This window comes from Leuciscus leuciscus, assembly GCF_965113295.1.
Source record: "Leuciscus leuciscus genome assembly, chromosome: 12".
In the NCBI taxonomy this organism is placed as follows: Eukaryota; Metazoa; Chordata; class Actinopteri; order Cypriniformes; family Leuciscidae; genus Leuciscus; species Leuciscus leuciscus.
In genome coordinates, this window is record NC_138736.1 from 37,431,574 (window position 1) to 37,451,852 (window position 20,279).

Sequence of the window (20,279 nt, forward strand, 5' to 3'; positions counted from 1 at the left end):
TACCCGTCACTGGGTGATGACCTACCCCAACCCCGCCCCTAAACCTACCCGTCACTGGGGTTAAGACCAATCAAGGATGATTTCCCTAATGAATATTCATGAGTCTTCCCCTACTATCCTGGGGAAAAAAATTTTTTTCGTACGTGGGCGGCGCGGCTTCTCAGCAAGGGGTGCTCCGTTTCCGCTATAGTTCGGAGGCCTCACGAGCATTGAACGTGTTGAACTTTTGTGTGTGTGTGTGTGTGTGTGTGTGTGTGTGTGTGTGTGTGTGTGTGTGTGTGTGTGTGTGTGTGTGTGATTTTAAACCTGGCAATATAGCCATTTCATGATGGGGTGGGAGGGTTATGATGAACTGTATTCTTATGTAGTAGTCTGATGGCGTCTTGGGTGTGAAGTTTACGTGCATTGTGAACATGTGCAGTGTCCTACGGGGGTGATGTGTGTGCTATAGCTTTTGCCTATTTATTGCGTGCACGCTAGCTTTTGTATGGCCTATTTAATGCGATGTTCTCTGTGTAGCATGCTCCATCGTGGTGTTGTTCGCCCAGGCTGATTTGCATTTGTGTTTGGGACTTCAAGAATCTGACCCAGTCTGACATGTTTGGTAACTGCATGAATTATATTAAATAAAGATTATTGTTTCTACCTCTGTGGTGATGCTTGCTCTGTAGAGTAGATTCCTCTAGCCGCAACAATCTGACCTCACATTCTATCCCAGAATATCACCCAGATATTCTGGGATAGGCTTAAATCACTCAAGTGGTGCGTCTCTGTGTGAGACAGATTTCAACAATCACCAGTCAGAGACAGCAGCGAAGCCAAAGCACAATGAAATAAGGCAACTTATGATTTCGTGGGTTTACATAGGCTATTGTCCGGTTTCATATTTGTCAGTCAATTTTTCAAAATACATTCGGGGCTACACTCAAAACATTCGGGGCTTAAGCCCCGGCAAAATCGGCTGACGCCGCGTCTGGAGCGATGACTGCTATTTAATTCTTAAGACAGTCTTAACAATAGTTGCAACTTCCCCGAGGGTTTAATCATGTAAAAAACTCACTCAACTATTTTAGTTGTTTACTGCACTGAAATGGAAGCTATCAGAATTGTATTCTGTCATTTGATTGCTTGTCAAGCAAAGTTTGGGCATTCTTTAATTTTAGTCACACGACATAAAGCCTTAAGAAATAGGATATGACCCTTACACAGACACTGACAAACCTTTGGAGAAGGACCTGGCTGCAGTCTGCAGATCACGGCGGGGCTACACGTGTGATTTATTTCTCATTTTGATTATTTCATATCACCATATGAGAAAGGAAATGTAAAGGGCGTATTGTTATCAGTAACAATGACAAGATATAGCCTAGTCTACTAATAGTTACAGAAGGTGTTATTGGTCAGGCAGTTGTATGATAACTAAATAACACTGCAATAGGCTAAAGTGTCTGTGTAGGCCTATGAAGCTTTCAATTTCTTCACTACATTGCAAAGCATGATATCAGACTTTTGCTACACTTTTTCAGAAAAACAATCTGTTCCTTGTTATTATAGTAGATATATCTAGATATATTATAGTAGATATAGATATGTCTTAAAGTGATGAAATTTTAAACTTTTTATCTGTAGGCTACCTGCCATGATGTGTTTTTTTCAGCAAACAGTTTCATAAATTCCGCATTAAGTGGCATTTTTATTTATCATTCAACTGAACTGTGCTCACGCATTTTAGACACTTACATTATGTTTTTGCTAAGTCAATTAATGCATGCAATTAATGCACGTCCTAGAATAAGCAATGTTTTACTTCTGTTTCCGTTTCAGGTATGGTCAAAATTAGATTAGAAAACATCACATTTCGACTGAATTTTAGCTCATGTTGTATCCAATAAAATTCAGCCCAAGTCAAATATTGTGATTCACGTTATTGGGGGTCGGGGCTACAGTAGATAGCCTACATGTTAATTTGTTTTCTCAAGAAACAAAAATATGTCACCTAATGCTGTAAACAGGTTACAGAGAGAGAGCCCTGTCAGCTGGTATTATTATTAAATGTTAAAAATAACAACTCAAATTAAATATTATGTGATTTTTATTGTAATAACAACATTATAATAGGCTATTTTAATGAATTAAGTAAAAATATAATAAATATGTAATATAGTGCACATATAAAAAATACTCCCATGTAGCTCATTTTGAGGTAGGCTAAATGTCACATCATTGTTCTTGCTGTTTTGCTCAGCTGTTTTATTTACCTCTTTCCGCGGTTGAAAAACACTGAGGTTATCTGGGGGGTTATCTGTACTTGTCCTTTAATGTAAACAACATTCCCTATATAAGATTATTCTGTTGTTGTTGTTATTTTTTTTGCCTTGAAAAGGCATGAAGAGGTGAAGAACAATGGCAGAATCTTTCCCACCATCAACAAAAAAACGAGAAAGGAGAGGGAGTATGGATATTCCTCCAGGTGAGTCAATAACAAATCTATCATATATTTATCTTGAAAATAGCCATGCATTGGTTAGAATTAAGCTCTGCACATTCTGGACATTCTCTCAATAAGATTTTGACTTTAAACTAATAATAGACTCAGTAATGAAGAATGAGTCTGTTAAAGGGATACTTCACTTTAAAATGAAAATTCTGTCATCATTTACTCACCCTCAAGTTGTTTCAAACCTGTATGAATTTCTTTCTTCTGCTGCACAGAAAGATAGATATTTTGAAGAATGTCAGTAACCAAACAGTTAACTGGAACCATTGACTTCCATAGTACTTTTTTTTCCTACTATGGAAGTCAATGGTTCCAGTTAACTGTTTGGTTACTGACATTCTTCAAACTATCTATCTTTCTGTGCAGCAGAAGAAAGAAATTCATACAGGTTTGAAACAACTTGAAGGTGAGTAAATGATGACAGAATTTTCATTTTAAAGTGAAGTATCCCTTTAAAGCTGAAATAAGAGAAGTGTGTGATCATCATGTGTTTGTGTCTCATTATCATCACAGTTCTTCTTGAAGAGAGCAGGTCATATTCATCTCTAATTTCAGGAAACATGCAGTAAATTCATCTTGTACTAGAAGCTTCATCACTGTAACCAGAACCTTGAGGCTTTAGTAAATCTGTGAACACTTTTAGATGAGAAACAACAGAAAGAAAAAAATAATTTTCTGCCATTTTCAGTCTTTTCAGCTGTTTCATCTAAATGTTGTGATTATGTGTCAGATAAAATCAGTTTAGCAGAAGAAAATCAAATCGATAGACATCATGAATTCATGCAGATTTGTTCTTTTTTTAGAGGAATATTTCTGACCTGTAGTTCAAACAGCTTCGCAGTGCTGGGCTTTCATTTTCACTTTCTCTAAGGTTATTTTTATAGTGTTGTCTTTGCTGAATAACCACAACACTAATACACTCCAAAACTGAGATGAATAACATTAGCCATAACAATATCTAAAATAAAAATGTCATAAAATGTTCACAAAACATTCCCAAAGATGTTCTAAAAAGGAGGAATATTTCGAGCTCAAACACAATAGGAGTTCAGGGATTCTCTAAATATCAGCAGAGAAACATTGATCAGATAAAACATGATGTTGTACACAATTCTTTAAATATAACCTTAAATCTTGTCTATAATTCCACACATAAACATGTCAAAGATCTGATGGTGTTTTATTGTCATGTGTCTCTACAGAACTGAAGAGGATACAGCAGTATGCAGGTACAGTGTGCTGTCTGCACTACACTAGATTACATTCAGATACTCACAGCTTCATCACTGACCGACAGTATATGATTAAACACTGATTACATATTACAAACATCATCACTGAATATCTGTATTGTGAATTTGTGATTTATATTCTCTGTTTTCTCAGTGGATGTGGCTCTGGATCCTGATACAGCTAATCCATATCTCATCCTGTCTGATGATGGAAAACAAGTGAGACATGGAGACATTAGACAGAAACTCCCAGACAAACCAGAGAGATTTGATAGAGGTGTAATCGTCCTGGGAAAGGAGGGATTCTCCTCAGGGAGATTTTATTTTGAGGTGCAGGTGAAGGGAAAGACTGACTGGGCTTTAGGAGTGGCCAGAGAATCCATTAAGAGGAAGGGAGAGATCACAATGACTCCCAGTAATGGATACTGGACTGTGATTCTGAGGAATGGGAATGAATATAGTGCCAGTGCTGGTCCTCCTGTCTCTCTGTGTGTGAGAGTGAAGCCGCAGCGGGTCGGTGTGTTTGTGGATTATGAGGAGGGTCTGGTCTCCTTTTATGATGTGGAGTCCAGCTCTCATCTCTACTCTTTCACTGATCAGTCTTTCACTGGGAAACTCTATCCATTGTTTAGCCCGTGCAATAATGATGGAGGTAAAAACTCAACTCCACTGATCATCACACCTGATCATTACAATAAATGAATTTTCTGCCGTAATATGAAATACACAATGAAAATTATTTACAGTATATAATTAAAAATCTAAACATGTTTTGCTATTTTTTCAGAATTTGTTTTTCATTGTTAAAACGTACTCGGTTACTAACGTAACCTCGGTTCTCTCAAGAAGATGGAACGAGTACTGCGTAAGTATCTTACGCTAGGGGAAAATCCCTTTTCCGCGAGATATTGAAGCCAAACAATTATCCTTAATTTGTATTATTGTAAAACGCGTTGCGGCAGCATACAGACATAGGCAAGACAGCTCGCGTGCCTATTGGCTGTTCTGCGGCAACTGCAGCAGCCTATTGAGCGAGGCCTAGCGTGACGTCAGACCCAATGAGGGTGCTTCGTGCCCACTGCGTCATGTCCCGCTGAAACGGGCGTGGCTTAGGCCTATAAATCCGGCTCGCAGGCAGCTGATATCTGGTTTTTCATCGCCGAAGCGAACCAGAGCGTGTGCATGCACGGCAAGATACGCAGTACTCGTTCCCTCTTCTAGAGAGAACCGAGGTTACGTTAGTAACCGAGTACGTTCTCTTACGAGAGGTCTCTCGTACTGCGTAAGTATCTTACGCTAGGGGACCCAAGGTAAAACGGCGTGTGTGCTGGGATCTGACACCAAAGACCGAGGGCAAAAGACCGGGGTTCATATAGTGCACAATCACCAAGGGAACTCACTGGGAGTCCGGGAAGAGGGAGGGGCGGAACCGCGCTCTTCCACATATAGCAGCGTCCCTCAGACGCAAATTACATCATACAGACAGGGCGGAGTACGGCCTGAACTAATGGAAAATTGTGGGTCTTATTCATTTGCCCATAAGCATTTTATGGTCGATCAGCGAACAGTGCTCAGCGAGCAGTGCTCAGCGGACACAGTATTCTGAACCGATAGCATCAGAACAGACAGTACTGGTTTATTTAGATCGACAACAGCCTGGCCTGTAAGGCGGGAACCTCTAGGTTATAAAACCTTATAAATGTAGATGGGGAGGCCCAGCCTGCCGTCATACATATATCTTGCAAGGCAATCCCACTTGACCAGGCCCACGATGAAGCCATGCTTCTCGTGGAGTGCGCTCTGACTCCCAACGGGCACTGCATGCCCTTGGAAGTGTACGCCAGTGCAATGGCGTCAACTATCCATCTGGATAGGCTCTGTTTCGACGCGGCTAGTCCCTTGGAACGTCCGCTGAACGAAACAAAGAGCTGCTCCATCTGTCTGAAGACAGATGAGCGAGACACATAAGCTCTTAATGCCCTGACTGGGCAAAGGAAGCTCGCGTCTCCTTCCTCGTCAGAGACCGGTTGGGCTGACAGGGAAATGACCTGCGCCCTAAACGGTGTGTTGAGGGATTTTGGAACATAACCGTGCCTAGGTTTGAGTATAACTCTTGAGTCATTAGGCCCAAACTCCATACACGTCGCGCTTACTGAGAGCGCGTGTAAGTCCCTTATGCGCTTCACTGAAGCGAGAGCCAGAAGAAACACTGTCTTGAAAGACAGGTGTTTAAGATCAATAGTCTGTAAAGGCTCGAATGGGTCACCTTTCATGGCTTCCAGAACCGTAGAAAGGTCCCATACCGGGACTGAGGGAGGTCTGGGAGGATTCAGTCTCTTAGCTCCTCTAAGGAAGCGGATGACTAAATCGTTCCTTCCTATTGACTGACCAAGCGTTGTTTTTGAGAACACTGCTATGGCCGCCACATAAACTTTGAGCGTGGAAGGGGACCTGCCCTTGTCCAACAGCTCTTGTAGGAAGGAGAGGACCTCCGTCACCCCACAGTCTGGGGGCGACACGCCACGAGCTGTGCACCAGCTGGAGAACACTGACCATTTCGAGGAATAGAGATGTCGCGTAGACGGAGCTCTAGCCTGCGTGATCGTGTTTAACACTCCGCTTGGGAGGTCAGCGGGTACCCGTTGATGGCCCAAACATGAAGGGACCACAGCTCTGGGCGCGGATGCCAAATCGAGGTCCCTCCTCACTGGCACTGGCCATGGGGCAGAGCTCGCTAGCTGCATCAGAACTGGGAACCAGGGTTGGTTTTTCCAGAACGGCGCTACGAGTAGCACTGAGCATCCTTCTTCCCTGATCCGTTCTATCACCTGAGGCAGGAGAGAGACGGGAGGAAAGGCATAGAGCGGGCGGCGGGGCCATACATGAGCCAGCGCGTCCCTGCTCTTGAAGAAAAAAATTCCAGACAGTGAGCGTTTTCTTGAGACACGAACAGGTCTACTTCCGCTCTGCCGAATTTCTTCCACAGCAGCTGGACTGTCTGTGGGTATAGAGACCACTCGGCTGTCGGAACATTGTTCCTGGACAGTCTGTCCGGTCCTACGTTTAAAAGCCCTGGCACATGCGCTGCTCTCAGCGAGAGCAGGTTGCGCTGAGCCCACACCAGGAGGCGTTCTGTCAGCCTATGCAGGTTTCGGGACCTGAGGCCGCCCTGGCGATTTATGTAGGACACCACAGACATGTTGTCTGAGCGGACCAGGACGTGGTGTCCTCGTATTTGGGGACAAAAACGCGTCAGCGCGTTGTCTACTGCCAGCATTTCGAGGCAGTTTATGTGTAGAAGCTTCTCCCGTTCTGACCATTGGCCGAAGAACGATCTGCCCTCGAGCAGCGCTCCCCATCCCGAGGTGGATGCGTCCGTAGACACTACCTTCACACTCGAGGAAGTCCCCAGGCTTACACCTGATTGGTACCAGTCGTTTGCTTTCCAAGGTTTCAGAGCTGCAATGCATTTCTGATTGACCTTGAGACGAAGCAGACCGGAAGCCCACGCTCGGCGCGGCACTCGCGCTTTTCAGCCAGAGCTGTAGCGGGCGCATGCGAAGCAAGCCCAGCTGAAGTACTGATGATGCTGAGGCCATGAGACCTAGCATCCTCTGAAATTTCTTGAGCGGGACAGATGCGCCACAGCGGAAAGAGCTCGCTGTGCGCTGAACGTCTAGTACGCGCTGTGGTGACAGTCGCGCTATCATAGACAGCGAGTCAAGTTCTGTGCCCAGAAAAGATATTATCTGCCTGGGGGACAGAGAACTCTTCGCCCAATTGACTCTGAGACCCAGATTCTCTAGGTGATCGAGTAAAATGGTCCTGTGCTCTATGAGCACAGAGTGAGATTGAGCTAGAATCAGCCAATCGTCCAAGTAGTTCAATACTCACATGCCCTGTAGCCTGAGGGGTGCGAGCGCTGCGTCCATGCACATCGTAAATGTACGGGGTGCTAGGGACAAGCCGAACGGTAGGACTGTGTACTGGTATGCCTGGCCCTCGAAGGCGAATCTCAAATATCGCCTGCGACGTGACGCTATCTGTATTTGAAAATACGCGTCTTTCAGATCTATTGACACAAACCAATCTCCTCGGCGAATCTGCGCAAGGATTTTTCTGGTCGTGAGCATTCTGAACCCTCATTGGGTCTGACGTCACGCTAGGCCTTCCTCGATAGGCTGCTGCAGTTGCCGCAGAACAGCCAATAGGCACGCGAGCTGTCTTGCCTATGTCTGTATGCTGCCGCAACGCGTTTTACAATAATACAAATTAAGGATAATTTTTTGGCTTCAATATCTCGCGGAAAAGGGATTTTCCCCTAGCGTAAGATACTTACGCAGTACGAGAGACCTCTCGTAAGAGAATCTATAATTCTAGCTATAAATGCTAAGTATATTTTGAAAATATAATGCTTGTTTAACAATTTTATTTTCAACTTTTCATAATTATTCATGCCATTGTTTTCTCCCATCTCAACCTGACAAAGTGAAAGTGTCTGTATTTTTGTTTTTATATACATCAAAATAAACCAAACTATGATAAAATTGATAAAGTATATCAAAGCTGTTTCTACCATTTCAATTACAAAATGATCTGTGATAATACTGAGGTAAATCAGATGTTAATTCCTCAATATATATCACTGTATGATTATTACCATAGTCATACACAACACTATGGATCTTCAAAACACCATGATATTATGATCATGGTAAAAACAAAAAAAATTAAAAAAGAAGAAGAAGACATTGTAGGTCTATTACCAAGTTACCATGTCAAATGTTTACCCCATGGTAAAACTAGGTTTGTTTAACCATAAGAATATAATAGAATAATAGACAAATTTCAACACACATCAGATTCATTTAAATGCTATTGTTTTATTGATACAGTGAATACATCTTCAAATAAAATATAGGACTGTTAAATATCTGATGGTGCTGATATGAAGTAGAGATGCAAATATGAAACCGTATAAAAGAGTAGGCCTATCTTATAAAATTAAACCTTATAAAAAATATTTTCCTTCTATCAGGACATAGTAGAGATTATTCTATTAAAGATGCCTATTTATATTGCTGTTTATGTTTAATGTCTTTTGATCTGTATGAAAATTGAGCACAGCTTCTTTTTACAGTAGATAGTGATAAAATAAGGTCATTGTTTTGAAGGAAAAAAATATATATATAAAGCTAGTCACATATTCTGGTCTTTTCACATTGTTCTGTGTCCTGAGAGAAAGAGTGGAAAACTTTATCTCTTTAAAGTAAACCAGTCACAGTAAAGAAACTCATACAGGTTTGGGGAAAGTAAATGATGATAGCATTTTTATTTTTGTGTGAACTATTACTTTAAGATTCTCTGATGTCTCTGTGCTACAGCATTACTGTAGATAATGTTCACTAGGTGGCGCTATAGTTTCAAATCAGAAAATACAGAGAAAACAATGAGGTTCACAGAGTCAAGGAAAACCTGGAAATATGTTATTTAAAATATTTACATTTAATTTGTTTAGTGATTTGTTTTTAGTTTACTTAGTTAAAATGGTTCTTTGTGAGTGCTATGTCCCGTAAATAATTGTTTATCATGCATTTAGTCCTAATTATGATTAATAATAAATATATATATATATATATATATATATATTGTCATGATATTGAGCTGACAACTTGATGATGAACTCAGAGTTTAGTATAGTATAAATATTGGGGGGAGATTGGAATCCACTGCTGCTTCAATGTATATGTAATGAGTGATTATAATCAAGGTATTAATCAACATTTTTCCTTCTAAATATCAAATGATTTGATATCTGAATGCAGTACCATTGCTTGCTCATTTAGCCCGGCTTCCAGAAATGAAATAGGGACTGGTTTTGTGTTTGAGAAAGGTCTTCAACGTGTTTAAACATACAGGGGTCATTGAAGCCAATAGTTTAAGGGACCATTTCTTTGTTAAAGCCTTACTTTCAAGTTAGACTAAAGTGTAGTTCTCCTTGAGAGAAAGAACGCATTATTGAGAGGACTCTCCTGTTTATAGTTAGAGTCTGGCCGAATCCAACCTTGGAAAAGCTGTGTGTCAGTGTGTGTGTTAGTCTTCTTGGTTACAGGTTAAGGAACCACTGGCATTATTGGAGATTGACTGAGTTGTTGTTCGGGACACGCTGGCGCCCATCAACCCAAATCTGAGACCTGGAAAGTCACGACGTGCCTAACTTCAGGGTCCCAGTGTCAGCTGCATAATCAGATGGAGATATGCTTCAGTGTATCTGTAGAAATCTGTGTGGAAAATTACTATGTTTATTTATTTCTTAGCCAAAGAGAATCATTCAACCTGTAAGCAATGATGTAGCTTAGACCTTGGAAATGGTATAACTGCTGTGATCTTTGTTACTGTAAGCGGGGCGTCCTACGAACTCCTGTGTGAGTCTTGAAGCTGAACTTCTGCTGATGAAACTGCAAACTATCTTCAGTAAAACTTTTCTTAAATTTTTTAATAATTCTGACTCCGGGTCTTCTTTCAAACATCTGGTCTTTGGGTCCTAAACTGTTAACCCCTAACAAGTCATACAGGTCAGCATCAGCTTTCTTCTGCTTTAGGAATTCCAACAGCAAGACTGATCGGAGGAACAGGAAGTTCAAGGAAGCGGAACGTCCTCAGAAGTGACCAGACACGGAAAAAAATAGTTTTTTAATGATATGTTTAATATTCCCAATGTTTATCTCTGCAAACACTGGGAATATGATCTCTGCAAGCATACCTTCTATGGGGGCCACCATTGGTTAGCAGACCATCACCTGCTGTTAGCATTCCATTGACTCCCATTCATTTTGGCGTCACTTTGACAGCGAATAACTTTACATCTGAGGCGTTTAAAGACTCCATTTGTCCATTGTTTATTTCTAAAGAAACACGACAATGTATAAAAGGCTCCATTACCTTGTATCTTACACTATGGCCCCGTAGAAGCCGTTTTTGTAAAAATAGGCTAACGATTGCGTCATAACAACGCGACTCTCTGTCGCACAGTAGAGAAATTACCGTATAGACAGGAGGAGAAGCTCTCAGGCAATCGGGGGGGCGTGGAGGCATAAAGTCCGATAAAGTCAATTGAGAAGCCCATAGAGAGTCATAAAGTTGCTCCTGCTCCTAGCTCATGGACACCTCCTACTCACACTCTCCGTCTCTGCAAGATTCGGAAGGGAATGATTCAGATTTCTCTTGGCACAGCTACTAGAAGACAGACAGGTTGCTCATGTCACATCTACGTCGTCAAGCTCAGTTTGAGTCTGCGCAGTACGCTCAGCCGTGAGTGCTTCTAATTGACTTCTAACTGACTTCACTTGTTTCCGTTGAAGTCTATGGGGTCGCTGTGTCCATTTCTTTTACTGTCTATGGGATTTATTGGCGGGTCGCATACCAGCTTTTACCATACTGCCACCTCCTGTACTGGAGTGTGAAGAGATTTAAGAGATTATTCTTAAAGGGTAACTAAACACTAAACCAATTTTTTTAGTTAATGATCTGTAAGAATGGGGCTTTATTAGTGCTGTTCATTGATTCGAGTAACTTTTTTGACATTTGGGTATAAAGTGTTTTAATTCTACAATATATGGTGTAAACATTTCTGAGTGATGCCCTCTTCAGGTTGAATGGTGGCTACTGCAGTTGAATTTTCCAATTGGATGTTTGCGGTACTATGTGACGTAAGCGGTACTGCGTGACGTAAGCAGGTTCCAGCTCACCACGCCCTTGGTACGAGCTACCACGCATAGTATTGCATCAGTCTGACAGCAGCTGTCAATTAATCTGTCACCTTTAAGGGTAACTAAACCCCGTAAACTCAGGCGTGCACCTGAGACCCGCAGTGACGGATTAATTGACAGCTGCTGTCAGACTCTAAAAATGGAGAGTGACTCACAGGGTCTCAAGATGACGTAAAGTACATGCATCTGATGAGTTTTATCGAGTTGATGTGAATAGCGCGCGCTCTCTGTAGGCATATTCATATTTTGCCGCTATGTGAAAAAATCCAGCAAAATGCGCCAGCGCGTTTGTCGACCCCAGAGGATTAACTTTAGCCTAAACATAAATTGTGATCAAAATATATATGATCATTCACATCAAGACGCCGCTGCGGTGGTGGAGTCCATGCAGGAGGAGCAGCGTTTGGCACTGCGTTGCTTTTCAGCGCGAGCTGTGTGGAGAAGCTCATTTCCACCTCTATTGCGTTGGAGAAGCAAACCCGCGTAAAATGCAGGTTGCACACTTGAGCTCTAGGCGGGAACTCACGGTCTTCCAGGCCAAGTGCATGCAACCACTGGCGCCTAATTTCAAAGTCTGCTGGAAAGCTATGCAGTCCAGCAGTGCTTTTGCAACCAGCAATGCTACACCTACGTACCCTCCTGACCACTGTACTAAATACAGATAAATCTACGCTAACTTGAAGCTATCCTAACTGATGCAATACTATGCGTGGTAGCTCGTACCAAGGGTGTGGTGAGCTGGAACCTGCTTACGCCACGCAGTACCGCAAACTTGAGTGGGGGCTCAAGATGGCACCGTGAGCGGTTGTGGTTTTGCAAGCTGAGAAGCAATATCGGGTATTTCCCCACAAATGAAGATACAGTTTTCGTAAAGTTGCTAGCTAATATTTATAGGTTGTTACTGGTTGCTGCATCTGATAAAATTTTGGAGCGGTGCGAAATCAACCTTCCAAAAGGCATAAAAATGTTGTGGCCTCCGCTGCCAAAGAAAGTGAACTCTCTTTAAGTGAAGTGTAGGAGAATATCATCCGAATTCTCTCTGAGAAGATTAACAAGAGATCCGACTAGATTGAAAGGATGGTGAAGGAAAATTCTTCCAACATTGAAGCTTTGGGCAAATCTCTTACGTCAGTTCATGATGATGCCGCTGCAGAAAGAAAACAAAATCCTAAAAAATGCAAATGCTCTCCTAGGAAAAAAAGTCAAGGAAATGAATTCGAAAATTCATGACCAGGAACGTTACAGCCGCAGATGGTGTCTGCGTTTATATGGACTGTCCGAGCAATCCAATGAAAAAGTGAAAACAAGAGTTGTGGAAATATGCAAAGAAGTGTCCACTGACACAGTGGACAGGCGTATGGTAGCGGATGCTCTGGATGTGGCACATCGTTTTGGCAGACATAAAACCTCGGATGATGGCAGAAGAGTTCAACCAAGACCGGTGATCATGAGATTAATTTCTCGCACAGCCAGAGATTTAATCTAAAAAAATAAATAAATAAAAATAACGGGTATCTGACCACCAAGGGACTGCGGTTTAAAGAGGACTTGACTGCTTTTGACATTGAAGCACGGAATCGTCTTTGGCCGGCTGTGGAGAGGGCGAGGAAGGAGGGCAAAAGCGCATACTTCAGCAGAGCGAGGGCTTTCGTTGATGGTAAAGAGATTCATCCTGAAGAGGGCAATGGTAGGGCTGGGAATCGATTCCAAAAAGAATAGATTCCGAGGCGTTGGGAATCCAAAGGTTGGAATCGATTCCATTAAGGGGAATCGACTCCTCTTTAAGATTTTTTTATTAACACAAACCGCGAACTGTAGCCGATTTCATTTGTCAACACAATCACGTCACCTGTAAAGAAATAAAGTTCAGACTAAATAAATGGATCCAGTCGTGACACAGAGTATGGTTTAGGGTAGGATGATTATTTCAGCATTGTGTAGGCAATCAGCGCAATGACTGACCCAATGAAATCTTTAGAATCGGTTGCTGGGCGGGGTTTGATCTTACTCGTTGTAGTTTAGGACAAGAAGAATAAATCTGATTTATTAAATCAATCGACAACAACAATCAATCACACTCACGCGAAGAATGCCTCCAAGTTATAAAATTTCTTTTACGAAAACTTGAAACTGTGGGAACAGTGCTTATAGTGGTGCGCACTTCATAGTGAGCACGCGACCTACATTTATTGCATTCGCAGCGTGAGCTGGAGGAATGATTACTGTGGGAACAGTGCTTGTGTGTAGGGGTGCGAACCATAGACGGTGCGAACATTATAGTGGGCACGTGACCTACATATGACACAGACAGAAAATAGCTCTTTTCGTGCTTTATTTGTGTTGCCGTAAAACTGTGTTAGTTTGCAGGTGTGCGTGTAAAAAAAGTTTATATGTGTAAAGGCCTAAAAAAAGTTAATATGTGTAAAGGGCCCTAAAAAAAAGTCTGTTTCTTAACAAAATGCTTTTAGAATTCAATTTAACAGGAATTTTAGCTATAGTTTTTATATACTGTCTACACCTAACGCAGGAAGCACGACGTGACAAATCCCCGAAGTAAATGCCTCGTTCTATTTATGACTAAGCACTCGCAATACGTCTAATAGGACGGACAAATGGATTTGCAATGGTCGCTTTGTCACGCAGAGTTTCTCGCTGTGTAGAGAGTTTCATGTAGACAGTTTCTCGCTGTGTAGCACGGTAAGACGCAGACGCGACAATGTTAGACATGGTGTTGGTATTAAAAAATTAAATAATCGAAAATAACAGTGAGGAATCGATTCTTGGAATTCTCCGAATCGATTCTCCAGAAACAGGAATCGGAATCGATTCCAAAAAATCCGGAATCGAACAGCCCTAGGCAATGGAACTTCATAGCCTGGTTAAAACCAGACCATTCTCAGTAGTAACTGAGTTATGGTCTGGCAAAGCTTCATTAATAACTCATTTCCAAAGGGGCGTCACCAACGGATGTCGCTCAAATGCCTCTGGGCACAATTGGATAGACCTAAAACCAATCAGAGCGATCGCGATTGTCATCGTGTAAAGCCATATGCTGCGTCCCAATTCGCCTAAGTTACACTACGCCATAAAAGTATGTACTCTTTTTGTGAAGAAAAGGTATTTACTTTTGAATGTGTAGCAAAAAAGTAGGCAAGCTTTGGGACATACTACTTCGTCATCTTTATCAGACGGATCTGTCGCGTGCATCCTGTCACGTAAACTGCCCTGTCAATCATCTTGTCACAGTTAAAATCCTCTATTAAATCTAATTTCATTTCCTACCGTTTCGGAGAGAAATGTAGTAGCACGTTCATCTGCCAGTGGGTCTTTCATGGAGACTGTCCTCATGTGTTTGCAATTTGAATATAATAATGCATTTAAAAGTTGCTGCGCTTCACCAACAGACGTCGCTCAAATGCCTCTGGGCGCAATTGGATAGACCTAAAACCAATCAGAGCGATCGTCATCGTGTAAAGCCCGCCCCAACGTTTCTGATTGGTGCCGCGATTTCGAGGGATTAGAAATGGGCTTGAATGAGCTCTTTGCCAGATTACTTGCAGAGCAAATCTAAATTTGCCGGAAGTTGTCTGGGTTTTCCCAGGCTAGGAACTTCATAGACTTGTGGTCGTTTGGTAGGAGTCTGCAGTTGGCGGTATCCTGAAAGTCAAGGTTAATTTTCTCTATTAGAGACAAGAAGTGGTTGCTTCTAAGTTCTTCGGATGGTTAAATAATGGATGCACTTTAAGGTTTATTTAAATGTTTGCAACTGTTATAATATTTGAAGATTGTTTGTGGGAATCCCATTATGTTAAAGTTTAAAGTTTAGGCTATTTACCTACTCTTGTGGTTTATTTTTCACTAATTGGCTACTTTTGACACTTTATGTCTCTTTCTTTGTTTTCTATCAATGCCAGAGGTATTCGTGATATCCTAAAAAGAAAAGCTTTATTTTTGTATTGCAAAGGGAAATGTGTAGATTTATGTTTAATTCAAGAAACGCATGCATGTTCTTCAGATGCCATGCTCTGGAAAAATCAGTGGGGAAAAGAGATTTGGTTGTCATTTGGCAGTAATCGATCATCGGGGGGTCACTATTTTACAAGATACATTTACGGGGCGGATACTGAATTATGAAAAAGATGATTGTGGTAGATGGATATTACTTGTGATAGATAAGGATAACGAACAATGTATATTAGTTCATTTTTATGCCACCAATAACAACATTAACAACGAAATTCTCTTTTTGCACACTAAATCTAGAATTCAGCGTTTTATTTTCTTATATCCTTTAGCTAAAGTTATTTGGGGAGGAGATTTCAATACTGTGTTTGATGCAACCATTGATAAAAAATTGATCACCATTGATCTCCTAAAAGTGGGCCTGGCCCTTCGAGTGAACTAGTTAATGTATGTTTAAGATTGGGCCTTACTGATGTGTGGAGAGATAAGTATCCAGACCGGGAGGAATATACGTGGAGTAATAAGAACTATTATCTCTTCATTCTCATATTGACTATTGGTTAGTGTCTAATGATTTAACTAATAAGGTGGCCTCTGTACTGATAGAACCTTGCATAATGACAGATCATAAAGGAATATTCATAAGAATAAATATGTTGCAAGATAAATCAGTCAAAAAACAACAACTAATAGTTACTGGAAATGAAACAATAAATTGCTTGAAAAAGGAAAAAAATCAAACACATTATTGAAAAATATATGAGAAAAGACGTATGGAAAGTACAGGGAATTAATGAAGTTTGATGTCAGAACGGCATCCTTTAACCAAGGGAAATTGGAAGCAAAAAATAAAAAAGGAAATAAAATTAAAGCCACAGGTTTCAAGCAATACGGGAAAGAAAAAAAAAAGATCTCTCTGCTGCGGAAAAGCATCAAATAGTGCAATGCCTTGGACAAGGTATGAAAACATTAGATATTTAAGCGTGATCATTGGACTGTGAAGAGATTTGTGTCTGATCCAAATCTCCCCTTCAGAGTTTCTTTTTTTTCCCCTGTGGAGTTTTAGTGCTTACTCTGGTAAAAGCCCCATTGTGAGTGAAAATGGACTTGATTACTCTTCCTCTCATAGGAGATCTGGTTTAGAGTTTGATCGATTGCTCGATTGCTCCTGTCTGCCGTGAGTGTTTTTGCTTCGGTGCTGTAAGCTCCGTCTTAGTCTCGTATTTCCTTGTTTTGAACCAGAATTTACTACAATTTCTAGTTGTTTATACTACTACTAAATACGGCTTGCCCAACATCGCTGGCTTCCGTTGCTACTAGCACAACACGGTAGTAATTCGCTAGCCTGCTAACGCGCCACCCGTGCGCTCAGCTATTTTTATTTATTTATTTGTCTCTCGCGCGCTCGCGCCTTTGAGTTCATAAAAGCTCAGGTGAGTAAGAATCACTCAACAAACACGGTGAGTAATGTCTTGTCCTGTTATTATCATGCGTCGCGTCTGAATGCGTTGTTGTTTTTGGAGCTCTATCGATTTGATTTATAATTCTTGATTTTTCTCGCTGCCTGCTGTGAGTGTGTTTGCTTCGGAGCTGTAAGCTCCGTCTTAGCCTCGTATTTCCTTGTTTTGAACCATCATTTACTACAATTTCTAGTTGTTTATATTACTACTAAATACAGCTTACCCAACCCTGACGCATAACACGCTAGTAATTCGCTAGCCTGTTAACGCGCCACCCTTGCGCTCAGCTATTTTTATTTATTTATTTTCTCTCGCGCCTTTGAGTTCATAAAAGCTCAGGTGAATAAGAAACACTTAAGAAACACTCAACAAACACGGTGAATAATGTCTTGTCCTGTCATTATCATGCGTTGCGTCTGAATGCGTTGTTGTTTTTGGAGCTCTATCGATTTGATTTATAATTCTTGATTTTTCTCTTTAAACCCGCTTACAACGAACATTTTCTACTCTTCCTCACTGAGAAGCACTACTGCTCAAACCTCATTGTTACAACGCGGACTGTTGAGCAGACGCGTCTCAAGCCTATTAGTGATCCAACGCTGCATACTCTTAAAGGTTACGTCCGTGGATCACGGCTGAACGCGTCTTCTCCACACTCACTTATAAACAAACACTTTTTTTTCGCCTATCGTGCGTCTACTCTACACCCCTACCACTAAAAAACCTCATAGTTACAACGCGGACTGTTCAAGCCTATTAGTGATCCAACGCTGCATACTCTTAAAGGTTACGTCCGTGGATCACGGCTGAACGCGTCTTCTCCACACTCATTTACAAACAAACTTATAATATAAATTAGTATTAATATTGATAGCATCACTGGTAGCTTCGTTGCTAACTCACTGTCCATCTGTTAAAATGGCGAATATATCAGATGTAAGTAGTCTACCGCTTGGTGCAGGTGAGGACACATTTGAGCTTCACGCACTGCAGTCTGAGCTGGAAGCTGTTGAGAAACAGATCCACAACCTTTTATTGAGACAGGCCGAGCTGAGAGACCGGTGTTTGGCTCTTGAAACATCACGCGCCGACGCACACAAATCAGTGTTTAACGTTACTAACCCGCTGACTCCGACCGCGTCTACTCCGTGCGTTCCTCAGCATCGGTCGCAATCAGCCATGGTCTCGTTCACTCCGGCTCCAACACGCCACCACGAAGCCTGGGTGGTTCCGCAGCGGAAGACGCGAGTCAGGTTTAGACCAAGACTTTCTCCGACCCTCCCGGTTTTCGAGTTATCGACACAAAACCGCTTCTCCCCTCTACGCGAAACAGAACGCGATGCTGTGATCATCGGCGATTCCATCGTTCGGCACGTACACGCTACGTTAGGTACAAGTAAGGTGCAAAGTCACTGCTTCCCTGGTGCTCGTGTTTCTGAAATCGCTGCTCGCGTTCCCGAGATCCTGAACGGTGACGAGCGCGTCGGAACTGTGGTCCTGCACGCGGGAGTGAACGACATCAGGCTGCGCCAGACGGAGATTCTGAAGAAAGACTTCAGGAATCTAATCGATACGGTACGCAGCACATCGCCTGAAACAACGATCATTGTGTCAGGACCGCTTCCCACGTACCGACTAGGGCATGAAAAATTCAGCAGATTATTTGCGCTAAATGAATGGTTAATGTCATGGTGCAATGAGCAGAAACTGCTCTTTGTAAATAATTGGAATCTGTTTTGGGAGCGTCCTAGGCTTTTCCGTGCTGATGGCTTACACCCAAGCAGATTCGGAGCGGATCTTCTGTCAGATAACATCTCCAAAATGTTAAATACCCTTTGACTAGTAACCAAAAGTCCAAATCATAGTCTCTGCTGCACCAATTCAACTGATATAAATACTAGTGTAGAACATTGCATAGAAACCGTGTCTATTCCTCGTTTAGTGAGATCAAATAATAAATCTAATGCAGGATCTAGGAAAAATCTAATTGTTATTAAAACAGAAAATGTTGCTATTAGTAAACAAAAACTATTTCTAAAGCTAGGTCTTCTAAACATTAGATCACTCACACCTAAGGCAGTTATTGTAAATGAAATAGTCACAGATAATAGCTTCGATGTACTTTGCCTTACTGAAACCTGGCTTAAACCAAATGATTATTTCGGTATTAATGAGTCTACTCCTCCTGGATACTGTTATAAGCATGAGCCCCGTCTGATTGGCCGTGGCGGAGGTGTTGCAACCATTTATAAAGATATTCTAAATGTTACTCAGAAAACGGGTTATAAGTTTATTTCATTTGAAGTACTTGTACTAAATGTTACGCTCTTAGATGTTAGAAAAACATCCCTATTATCTCTAGCCTTGGCTACCGTATATAGACCGCCAGGGCCTTACGCTGATTTCCTAAAAGAGTTTGCAGATTTTCTCTCAGACCTATTAGTCAATGTCGATAAAGCATTAATTGTTGGAGATTTTAACATACACGTAGATAATCCAAATGACGCGTTAGGAGCTGCGTTTACAGATTTATTAAATTCATTTGGGGTCAAGCAAAACGTCACCGGACCAACTCATCGTCTTAATCATACACTCGATTTAATTATATCACACGGAACCGATCCAACCGATATAGATATCATTCCACAAAGTGATGAAGTCACTGATCACTACATGGTAACTTGCATATTACGTACTGCTGTAATATGTCATGCGGCGTCGCGTTATCAACCAGGCAGAACAATACTCCCATCCACCATAGATAATTTCTCAAATTGCTTATCTAATCTGTCTCAGCTGCTGCCTGAACCCAAACAAACAGATGAACTAGAAGAACTAACTAGCACTATGAGCACCATTCTCTCTAGAACATTGGATGTGGTTGCACCTATTAAATTAAAAAAGGTCAGAGAGAAAAATAAAGCACCATGGTATAACAATACTACGCATGTTTTAAAGAGAGAAACCCGTATTTTAGAGCGTAAATGGAAACAAACTAATTTAGAGGTCTTTAGAATCGCGTGGAAAGACAGTATGTCACGTTATAAAAAGGCCCTAAAAGCTGCCAGGGCTGAGCACCTCCGCAAACTAATAGAAAACAACCAAAACAATCCAAGGTTTCTATTTAACACCGTGGCTAGACTAACAAATAAACAGACGTCACCCGAACAAAATATCCCGTTACAGTTCAGTAGTAATGATTTCATGAACTACTTCACTGAGAAAATAGAAAGCATCAGAACCACAATTATAAACGTTCAATCTTCAATCGCGCCTTACAATTCAGCTTCAATTATCACCCCGAAAGAACAATTACAGTGCTTTACAACTATAGAACAAAAAGAGTTAAATAAACTTA

The 20,279-nt window shown here is 41.5% G+C and overlaps 2 protein-coding genes across 4 annotated transcripts in view; one reads left to right on the plus strand and one right to left on the minus strand.

Annotated features, from left to right (window-relative positions):
- The window catches only part of LOC309511702 (E3 ubiquitin-protein ligase TRIM39-like), a 208,088-nt gene that overhangs the window by 12,337 nt on the left and 175,472 nt on the right, over window positions 1–20,279 (plus strand). For 2 of the 3 annotated variants that reach the window (XM_082186962.1, XM_082186958.1), the window contains exon 2: window positions 2,384–2,470. In XM_082186962.1, the coding sequence (XP_082043088.1) occupies window positions 2,404–2,470 (67 nt within the window). In that variant the 5' untranslated portion in view covers window positions 2,384–2,403. The remainder of the gene's footprint in view (window positions 1–2,383; window positions 2,471–20,279) is intronic. The other variant, XM_082186963.1, reaches the window with a different exon arrangement.
- LOC309511707 (uncharacterized protein) overlaps window positions 4,429–20,279 on the minus strand; it is a 169,225-nt gene continuing 153,374 nt past the window's right edge. The window contains exon 2 of the mRNA XM_082186977.1: window positions 4,429–9,265. Within this exon, the coding sequence (XP_082043103.1) occupies window positions 5,370–6,473 (1,104 nt within the window). The 5' untranslated portion in view covers window positions 6,474–9,265 and the 3' untranslated portion in view covers window positions 4,429–5,369. The remainder of the gene's footprint in view (window positions 9,266–20,279) is intronic.